At 36.9% G+C, this 11,645-nt stretch overlaps 1 protein-coding gene and 1 long non-coding RNA gene across 2 annotated transcripts in view; both read left to right on the top strand.

The window, feature by feature from the left end:
• The window catches only part of LOC111245342 (uncharacterized), a 41,098-nt gene extending 40,391 nt beyond the window's left edge, over window positions 1–707 (top strand). Inside the window, exon 9 of the mRNA XM_022793579.2 lies at window positions 76–707. Coding sequence (XP_022649314.1) covers window positions 76–556 — 481 coding nt within the window. The 3' untranslated portion in view covers window positions 557–707. The remainder of the gene's footprint in view (window positions 1–75) is intronic.
• Window positions 708–4,926: 4,219 nt separating this feature from the next.
• LOC147758088 (uncharacterized) lies at window positions 4,927–11,543 on the top strand. Its single transcript, XR_015320352.1, has 3 exons — window positions 4,927–5,810; window positions 9,522–9,578; window positions 10,755–11,543. It is a non-coding gene; the product is annotated as an uncharacterized LOC147758088 (long non-coding RNA).
• The last annotated feature ends 102 nt before the right edge of the window (window positions 11,544–11,645 follow it).

Here is an 11,645-nt window from a genome sequence, read left to right as displayed (position 1 = left end):
GTTGACCCCTCAAAAAAATATAAGATCTGAAACTTGTATGAGAGATGCTAGTAGATCACCGATTTTGAATTGCAGTAGCAACTCCGATTCAACGACGCAGTCGTCATGTGACAGTAATGTTGGCTACCAGCCATTAGGAACGGTGTATCCTGTATATGGTTCCCCGCGCCGGGGATCCCCTACGATCGCCCAGGGCCCACAAAACTTAGAAGTAGCAGAGTACAGATTAATGCAGCGCGTGGTTTCTGGCGAATACAGAGACTTTTATGATTCGCAATCTTCAGTTGGATATGTTCAAGTGGCGCAGGCTGCAGAGTATCCTGGGGACGGAGTGGCCCACGAGCCAACTGACGACTCGCAAGTATTTAACCATAGCGATCAGACCCATTTGAGCCATCACCAAAATAATAACAGCCATAGTCACAGTCATATATCAACATCAGGGGACCAGCAGCAGCAACAGCAGCAGCAGCAGCAAACACAACACACACAGCCGCATAGCCATTTTCATCCAACGAACAACGGCGATTTTACTTCGCAACATCACCATCGTTGACCCGCGAAAAACATGTAATATGCAAAAATATGTATTACAAAATATCCTTCTATTTTGAGACTAAGCTAACTAGATATGTCAATCCTTCATCAGAGCGACCGGAAAGTATGGTGACTCTAAAAGCTTGAAATAAAGCTCCTGTCTAAAATGATATGCGGGCTTAAAACTTGAAAAAAAAATATTCGTATAAACCTTCCATCCAACCTGTCGAAAGGAGCTGTACTGTAAACATACACTAAGCCAACGGTATCAAGTGAATGGCAAACATCTTTGTCTGGTAAAGTATGTTGATTAAGCTGCTCTGCATTCCCGATTATGTGGTATTAACAACTTATTCGTTCTCGCTCGATTACTTTGTGTACAGCACTTTCCAAATCGCACTTGAGTCGGGGCACCAAAATACATGTTTAGGCAATAATATTGTACAAGATATTTAAGTACTTATTCCAAATCCAACGTTTAATTACATCTCGTTAATTTATTTATTTCTTGTCAATCTATTGAGCATATTATAGATTCTTTTAAACTAGATTATTTTACGAGATGCCTTGCTTCAAAATTAGTTGATGCAATATTAGATATATGTTTCTATGTACTTTTATTATTGGTTCCATAGAAGGCATTTCATGCTTGTATTGAGCCCCTACTCAGACAAGTCCTTGAGGCAACGGTGGTAAATAGAGTTATCAACCCCGTCTTAAAGGTCTTTAGGGTCTTATTATGTAAATACTAGTAAAAGGTCTGACTATATACACTTGAGTGTACACACACCAAAGATACGAATCTATTCAGACCTCATAATTAATGAATCTCAAATGAAAGACCGCAACCGTCTTTAGGCGACCCAAAAAGCCAGCGAGGTTTAAAAGTAATAACAATAGACATAGTTAGTGTATGATTTATAGCGTGGACACACATGTGCTACCACATCCATCTGGTGAAAGCGGTTAATTGATGCTTGATCAAACAGGTACGTAGAAATATATACAAATAAATCAAGTGGACTGCTGGACTTGTAAATAGATAGTGTGATCATGATAACAACAATAACAAAGCGTTGGAAATGAATCACGTTCTTGCGCAGAAAAAATAACAAAAGGAAGCATCCAGGCTACAAATAATATTAATTATTATTACTACAGTATAATGACAGTATTATAGATGACAAAGAAAATGATGGAAACAATACTTACGATCATGCCAAGTGATATTTATTACAATTCTTAAAAATCGATAAACAAAGCTGCGTAGGCCGTACATTATATTAGTGAGTCAAACGGCAAACTAAAAAAATAAAGGCATTTTCTCTAAAATATTGATTGAAACACTCGCTAATAGGTATACAAAACCCAACTAAAAAAAGTAGCATCCAAGTCGCAGACTATTTTCAGTGCGATACGATCTGTAAGTATCGGTATATATACGGTTTGAGGGGCAATTTCCTGGTACCAATACAAGAATTTGCTTTCCTAGTCTAACAATAGGTTTTCACTTAGAGTAAAAGCCACCGATATGCTCTCGTTACTTTTTTAAGGTAGAAATACATTTCCTGTGAAATACGGTTTTTTTTCATTGGAACTTCTTTTTCCTTGGTAACTACATCAACTGAAAACTATTGACTTCCAGCGAATGTTTTGTTCTGTCGCTATCTGTACAGTAACTGTAGAACGGAAGGAGGACTGTTTTAGTTTCTGAATATGCATATTTAATCTAAAGGAAGTTGTAATATAAACTAATTAGTAAAGTACATCCCGAACTTAACTATAGCTTAAAAACATTTTAAGCTACACTTTTTCTTTCTCAGGCTTTTAATTCAGAAAATATACTTGATTTGTGTGATACAACGTTCAAAAGCTACAGGTCTAACTTGTTAGAAGTTGGTTGTATCAACCTTATCTGAATATTATAAGATTAATATATGAGTACCGGGGAAAAATATGCAATAGACTATTATACATTTTGTACATTTAATTTAAGAAAACACATGATTGTTGCAATTAAAAGAATATAGGTCAAATGTGTTACTTATGTAGGAAGATATAGAAGCAAAATTAGCCCTGACTTTAAAGTTGATTCCGCACTGTTGCATTAAAATCATTTTATAATTCTTAAAGCCCTAAAACTCGATAGTTATTAGGACAAACTAATTTCAAATATTTTTTTATAACGTAGGCCCATTGTTTGTTGTATCTACATTTTAGCTAGCGATCAGAAAGCTTATCAATTGCTACCTTGGTTAACATATCTAGCTGCGTCATCTGTCACTTCTTTAGAAACATTTGTGCGCAGATATATCAGATCCGACAAATAAACAATGTTTCGAACATTAAACATTGAACAGCCGGGAAATCAAACTTTTGTTTCCTATCACTTCTAGAATTATGCTTTGCCGTTGATTATGCTTGTTAACACCCCATGCAGCATGAGAAAGGGTTAACAAAATGGACATGTTCCGGTTTTGTCGTTTTCAACAACCACTGAATAATATATGGAGATACTAATTTTAGAACTTAGTTGATAATGTGGCTTAATTGGCCTAATAATATTTAGTTTTACAATAAAAGTTGGAAACTGTCCACTTCGTACCATTAAAAGCGGCCTACAATGCAGGTAGTGTGAGCATAAAGAGTAGACAGTTCAAAAAATGTAAGTAATGAATAAAAGCACGCCCGACTTCGAATTTATGAGAGCTAATAACGTATGTTGACGTTTCATTTTTCTCGTTCTAAGATTACTTCAATTTTAACAGACATTACAGAAGGAGCTCACAAAAGCTAGTGATAGTGCTGCTTATCTAAACTCACTCGGAGTCTCGTCCACGAACGCGTTTGAAGAAGTGTAGTACTTCGTCAAAGTAATTAAGATTACAACTTTTACATCGAGAAACCTTTTATGTAAAAACATCGAAAACATCAATGCCTTTGTCTTTAAATTCTTTATTCTCTGATGTCACCTAATTAGCTTATAGCCATAAATAGCCAAAAGGTTAATAGGTCGAGAATAAACAAGAGAGGCATAAACAACACAACTACAAAATATGAATAGAATAAGGGATTTTGCTAAATCCATTGTAAAAAAAAATAAAGTATATGCAATTAATTTTTTTGCTTTCGATTTGGATACGATACGTGATTTTAGGTCATATGTATCAGCTGTGAAGACACATACCTATTCCAAGTAAAACTATTCTGGTACTTTAGCCTTTTTAAAACAGATAACGTACAACGTGATCGACCATAATGTACTCAAATATTAATTTAGTAATAATAATATGCTTTATTTAAAAATATGCTGCAATGGCGCGCGTACGTATAGCTATCACGCTATTTTTACAAATTATGATTACTTACGTAGTGCATAGCAAATTCGCCATGAGCGTAGATAATTTGCATGCCGTTTTCTGGTGATAAATTTTAACTAAATAGTGTTGGAGATTTAGTGATTGTCTATATTATTTTATTACATTGTTGACTTTAGACTTGAAAGATGCTTGTTGACACATTAGAAAGCCTATTAATGGCCTTTTAACTAATAGAAATCCATAGAATTTGTAATTACTTTCCTCATATTGGTAGTTGAAGCCAGCCCGTGGTACGTATGCCTCCTTCAAGATTTTCAGTACCTTTTCCTCGACAGGTATACCACACAAATGGTACGTATGCCTTGAGCGGCTCAACGTGTATTTTGATTAGTTATATATCTGAATTTGTTATACAAAGTCAATTACTTTAAAACAAATTATTAATCCAGTTAAAACGGCGCATTCCTCACAGAACTATATATGTTACATGTTCTGAGTATTTTTAGCGTCATTGCCGTGCTAACACCTAGGTTGTGGATAGTTCTGGCTGTTCATAAGTTGAGTCTCTCAACGGAACGCACCTAATTGGGACTTTTGTGTGCAAAGTGTAGAATAACACATTTTTCGCGAGAATAACTTTAATCTTTCGATCCACTCTAGAAACTAGTCGAGAGTATCTTGCAACAGTATGCGACCATCGTCTTTGTTGTTTCTTGCGCATATTTTTACGTCATCTGCATGTATTTGTGCAAGTACAGATGAGAGTTAAATGTCCATTATTACGTTTTTATACACAACATGTATAGGAGGCCTCAGAGTTGCACCCGTGGTGCTTCTGACGTAATCAAAACTTCCAGTTGTTTCTAGTGCGGAAAGTACATTGTTGAGAAGCTCTGAATTTATTTCACTAATCGCTCACCGACGCTGAAGTGAGCAAACATTTTGAGAAAATTGGAATAGGTAACTTGTTTAAACACTGAATTAAAGTCAAAGCATGTCTCGCCGAAACGCCAAGAAATGTTGCTGATTTATTTCATTTTATTTAGTACTTCCCGCATAATTAGAACATATATATGCTTATGAAAAGATGTAATACCTACTGTGACTGACAACCATCATCTAGTTATTAATTTTAAAAGAGAAAAACATTAATCTAGTCTTTATACAAAAACAAGATTAAATTAACGTTTTGTATACTGTTGTTTTCTGCGCGGCAACGGGTTATGTATTACAAGTGGGTACAACAGCGGATCAAGGTTACCTCAGTTCGTAGAAACGGTCGTCTGCTAAATATAATCTCTTTGTTATTTTGTTGTCGATCGTCGTTTTTTTTGGAGCACGTCTTATAAAGCTTAATAACAGCGACAGCATACACAGCTCAGCGATCTTATGTGAGGCGATAATTCTCGATTCGGAATCGAACGCAATTTTAAAATCATTGAATATCGAGTAAAAAAATTGATCAAGGTGCCCTTTACCATCCTCAACGGTACTGCACATATTGTTGAGATTGGTCTGTCTGAGAATTTATGCTTTTCTTCTAGTAACGCGTTGCTGCATTTCAAGTGGTCGTTGTACCAACAACCTGGATCGAAAATCATAGACACAGTTTGTCTTGGCAATGCTTTTCCATGATTCCCCACGCGTTGCTTTTATCTTCCAGGATGACTACGGTTAAAGACTTACTCTATGCCTCAGAATTCCTTCTTTTACACTAGACAGGGTCGTGTTAAACAGGGTTGTTCAACTACAAGCAAGTCAAGACGCCTTGTCTATTATGAATCCCTTCGTGGCCGCATATTTCCTGTGTGGATGGCTAAGAGATGCGTAATTTGAACAGTGAATTCTCTTTCAAGACTAGCAATTTATTCAATGTTTTTGGCAAACCAGACCGATGTCTAGTGAAATGTGTATACCGGAACAGCGTTTTCGATACCAAAGATAACTTGAAAGGTAATCTGTAGCACCTCGGTATCAACTGGACAGCTAGGTCGAGAGTGTCGGAACTATACGTAAAGCATTCTTGCTTGCTTCTTCTAAAAGCAGTATTGGAGGAATTTATTTAGATTGATTTTCTGCTACAAAGCGTGTGATCAATGTCGTTTTTTCGAATGGGGAATGTGGCTTCTGAGTGCAGCAGATTGTTATTAATCCTGCAGTCCGGTTTCTCGAGGTAAACTATTGAAATCCATAACTAAACTTCAGCGTTTCGAAGTCCGTAATAATATAAAACTCAAACTTCTGTAGGAATTCACGGAGAGCCAATGCGCATCTGTCTTCTGGCAAAATCACCAGTGATTATTGCCTCTCACTTATCTAGCGATTCGCAATATATAATCTTTTTTTACTCACTCGTTCATATCCTTTATTCCTGGGTCTAGCTTCTTCGCTATTATAATGTGTAGCTTCATAGTACCAACTTCATAATTGCCGGCCCTTGGCCATAGAAACTGCCGATCGTGAGCGTACATTTGAGGCATGCAACAGTCCTCATTGTCTCATTTTGTTCAATTTTCAATTTGATCAGCCGTAATGCATATTCTAAGATAACTACAGTCGGTATCTTATAACTTATCGGTGTCATTTGAATCAGCAAAGACACAGCAACTAGCGAGGGAATTCTTAGACATCAAAAGTTGTTCGGCATTGCTTGTTATGATTTGTTCATCTTATTTGCTTGAACTCATTTATTCAACCTTACGTATTCGTGCTTCACCCACTATTCTATTTTGCCTTACTTGCACTTTACATGTTAACATATTTAAACATTACCACATCGCTATCGAACCTAACGCTATCAAAAATCCACGCTTGATTAGACAAGCATTAAGCGTTTTTATAGATCGATCATTTTGACTCTCCGCAGTATACACGAAGTATCGATAAGTTTTATGCTAAAATTAGCTTTTTTATTAGAACAATTGATATCATGAACGCCTGCAATGATTGAATAATCAACTCATACATATCAAAGGCCACATTTCTAATTTTAGAAAGAGGGCGTTCTCATCTCTATATTCTTAATTTTTTCATTAGTTAGTAGAATATGTTGTGTGCTCTGAAATCTGCATGAGCTGCAGTCGTTTACGGTAGGTAGCATAAGCGCCAACACAGGTAACGTCAACGGCATATGTCATTCCTTTAAATATGGCCCCTTTTTCTGAATTCGTTACTAAAAAGTACTTCTGTAAACGCACATTTAAAGAGAAATTAGTAGCTAATTACATGTACTTAGTGTACGACTTCGACATCATGATGACACTAAAAACAATAATGCGTATAGTGACAGGAATTTAACCCATAATCTTAAGTAAAATTCCTTACACGCATTGTTTTATGCTTGCAATAACTTATTTGCTTGAAGATAATGCATTAAAATTTGTAAAACTTGATTTTAAAAGTAACAATCATTGTGTGTGTATGAATCTATAGAAAAAATTGAACCGATACGAATTTATATTTTAGACTAGAAAAACTGGAAAAATGTTTTTGAGGATTGCCAAAGATATGAATCTAGCAACAATAGTGTTAATTAGGGTATAGTAAAATGACACATTTTTGCTAGAATAGACGCAAAAATGTCGCATAGGAATAAAAACCATCTCACTGTCGCACTTGATTTTATCTATTCTTTTTTGCGGAACATAATCCAATTATTACAGCAGAAAAAAGCGGAAAATTTGAAGTGACAAAATTTTGGAAAATCCATTTTGTTGTTGTATGGCGAGGCTATATCATACGCTAAGCTGAGGGTGGCTGTTTTCTGATAGCGCAAAGTGATTGGTCATTTAGACATTTAAGCCTATGTCTTCTAAACTATCGCTCTTTAATTTGCTTCTTAGATAAATCATATATTTTTTTTACGTCCGGTATCACCGTTAAGCATTCCATCAGATGGCTGGCTTCCAGCACGAAACGAAGTCTACGCCTCCTGCTTAGAAAAACCTGGATGAGGCTATACGATAGCTTCACACCAAGTCTGGAATTAAGGTTTTAGTCTACTAAGCTCGTATGGGCGCTGCATGATTGAGAATTCGGCTGATTCAGTCCTAGTTCCATTTGAGTGATGAGAGTTCCATGATGAGATATATCCCGTTCCTTCGTCTCCTAGGAGATCCTATGGTGTCATCTTTGCGATTACTAGTACTATTTTTATCGACGTCGTTCTGTAAAAGCCACCAGACTGGCAATTGCTGCAAATAGCAGGTTGTATCTGTGTCGCTAAAGCTCTGCTAGGCCTTTAGCGCATTAGATTCTACTTCCCTTCAGTTTTCGGTAGAGCTGTTGCAAGTTTAGCGTTTGCCCGGGGGTTTTATTGTCGTGCGTTTAATATATGCCAATTCGGTAAGTCGTGTATCCATAATGATTCCCAGAATCGTGCTTTTTTCTCTGCAGAGAAACACCTTTCAAGTTAAAAAGTTCTTTCCTTTCCAATTCTTTCTGCGTTAAAAAAAAACATTTCGTTTTTACACGGAGCACCAAGCAGGTAATGATTGATCAACCCTTGCTCCACTTGGATAAAGGCTTTATTTGCTCTGTTCTTTAGAATGTTCTCGTTACGCGCACTGGCGATCAGCGCCAGATCGTCAGAGTACGTCATTGTCTCAGCCCCCTCTGGCAGGTCGAGTAGCTGTAACATCATTATAGCCTAGATTCCACAGTATCGGTCCAAGAGGTGAGCTATGTGGGACCCCAGCAATAACCAACCAGTGCTGCCCTTTTGCGCATAGCCATTTATCTTCCTGATTTAGGAATAGTATTCGCCGTGAAGTGAAACGCCTTTACAATCCATTGCGCCGAAGACGTTCCTGAGCTTAAATAGTATAAGGGGACGACGCCTTTTTGTTGTCCAAATCTTAACTGCTTGCCCATGTGTCATATTAAGTATTCTTCTTATAGCTCCATCCGTAGATCCTCCATTTCTAAAATTTTACTGGAAGTTCCATAGCGCCTGCTTCTGCTCAATCGCTCCATGTAATTTTCCCACCAGGATGCACTCCATAACCTATGTTATTGTACTGTACAGGCGTATCGGTCTGTGGGGTGGAAGACCCGGCTCAGGATTCAGAACCAATTCTGCCTTTTTGTAGATTCTAGAAAGAAAAGTTCCCTGCTTCGAGAGACTGAAAATGAGCTGTTAAGCTCGTTTGGTAGTCTTTCGAGAGTTCTTTCCCGCTTCTGCAGTACGCCATCCTTTTGAAAAGGTTCCTAATGGGTACAATAACGCACTCAAATTGGTAAACATTATTTCAATCCTGGTGAAAGTTCGACTGTTACGATTTAAAAAAAAATCAATTTTTACTGGACAAGCTGTTCAGCCGTTAAGACAGAAATAGAAAAATTGAGAAGATGAGTCCATTATTGATACTGAGTCATTGACGAATGCTTGTCCAAGTCCTTCAACAAAAATAACACGCCAAACTGTACGGCAAGGCTGGGAACATCTATATGATATCGTGCTCAAGACTGCAAGGTTTCAAAAAGTACTTGTAGCGTATTGGTACTAAAAATTCATGTTTTCACGCACACAAATTCTAGTTAACTTACTGATCATGCATAGCAAAATGAAAATTGTCGCATATGGGGTGAAGAAAACTCGTATATGTTTCATGAGAAGAAAATATATTACAAACGTGTTTCTGTTTTGTACGGATTGTGCTACAGACATAGCCTGCCCAATTTCGTTTGAAGACGCTGCCGGCAATGTGCAACCTGTCAATGGTGAGTGGTACCAAAGCATGATATCCCTGTCATTTATGCGTCGAATAAATAATACGCATTTGGACGTTTATGTTGACAAGCTGTCAACCACGCAATTATCTAAACAAAGCCGAGCAACTTATCAGACATGTTTTTCCATGTATGATTCCCACACACACAAAACTTCGTTTTTTAAACAAAAACCTATGTTATTTACAGTTGAAATATTCAATTTTTGTTTGGATACCCTTTGGACGCATGTCACTTGCTGCCGGGTAACATGCGTCAAATTTCGCGTGTGTAAAAAAGGCTTACGTAGCTCTAGACAATTTTGCTTTTCAGCCTTGCGCTTACGTCGCTATTATTCCACAAACCCACTATGGCGTTGAGAGTAATTGAGCATTTATAATATATAGAAAGAATATGTCATTCGGATCAATTGATTATCAATTAATCAATTAATAATCAATTAATCAATTCCATTCGTTTTAGTCCAAGAAAAAGCTTCATATCAACGATTGTCTTACATATTCTATTAAACTGTTACTTATTTAAACAGCTATGAGTTGATACCGTCGGCGTTATTTTACAGAAAGTGACTCCGCAAAGCAACTTTATAAGGTCCGCAATGCAAAACTACCCTGAAGACTTGCTTGCATACAAAACACATGTAACTTTCTTGTCGGTCTTCCACTCAAAATATAATTTTTCTTGCTTGTATTATTAAGAAACTGGATAATGCTTCTAAACCAAAACCGCTTCAGTATTTAGTACATTATATTATTATTTATATAATATATTATTACATTATATTATATATTATTAACGTGTGTGAAGACTACTCCCGCCCTAAGTGCTCCTATTGATTGACAGCACAATATATTTTTGTGCTTGTTGATTACAAGCTTTAATAAAATGACCTATGATCAAAATATGTATGTAAATATTACAAATTATGACTAACTCAACGAGCCCCGTAAAATGCCCCGGAAATGAGATCGATTATTGAAGCATTATGTTCAATGGGTAAACCTATATTACAAAGCAAACAGGTGAAGTACTCAGCAAAGTTCTATAAACCACAAGTAAGAGAAATGAGAAGCGAATCGAAATTTTTGATTTAGTGGTTATATGATACAATACTATGCAGAACCTATGTTTTCTCTGTATGAAAAACTCGTTGTGCTTTCCTTTTAGATCCTGCGTATTTCCGTGGCCATCAATCTGTTTTTCGCCATTGTCAGATTGTCTCCCACGCCAATGGGTGGGAAGTCCGTGTTTCTGATTAGTACGAAAGAGGAAAAAGAATCGACACCATAATCGCCGTTGTCGTCAACATCATCAATATAGGCGCCGATTCACAACCGTGTTGTTGTTAGGATGCACAAGCTGACCTTATCTGACGTGTACGGAACCATCTGAATAAAGTCCCCATCGTATAATGCGATCCGAAGCAAACGTAGCTCTCATTAGATGCCATAAAATGCACAACGCACTTATTTAACACTGCTTATGTACGGATCCTTTCTAATATTGCTCCTTTTAGACGGTTCTTATTCTATAAAAGCTTTTCAGGGTTTAGAGCGCTGACCTGGTGGATGATCAACGGTAAGCATTCTACGTCAGACATGAGTTTTTCTGTCAAAATGGATATACTCGTCTCTCTATTGGCTGTTGTTGACATAACAGCTATCATAGAGTGGAGCAGATGGAAGAGCGGACAGTAAGAACGCCGAAAGCGAAAATAAAGACATGTGGAAGTAATTTTCTAAGAACACTATACAAGGTGGTCTGGCATTTCAGTAGACTCAAATAATGACTACATGAGTTTACATGGCAAACGCTCACCTTCTGCTTTGGTCAACGAATATCAATGATAAGATACCAAGCAAGTTTAATTCGACTACGTTTCTTAGTAGACTAGAAGCATTATCATTTGACTTGCATTCAGTTGCATTTCTCTATAAACGTGGATTGTGTAATTTACATACTGTTGTTTTGTATTATATACCATAAAATTACATTCGAAATAGCAATGACTAACTTTACACACAGACATCGTATTGCCTATTCACTGATGGAATATAT

This window comes from Varroa destructor, unplaced genomic scaffold (genome assembly GCF_002443255.2).
Source record: "Varroa destructor unplaced genomic scaffold, Vdes_3.0 BEIS01000002.1, whole genome shotgun sequence".
NCBI lineage: Eukaryota > Metazoa > Arthropoda > Arachnida > Mesostigmata > Varroidae > Varroa > Varroa destructor.
Note: the sequence above shows the minus strand (reverse complement) of the source record. Positions and strands in the feature narration are given on the sequence as shown.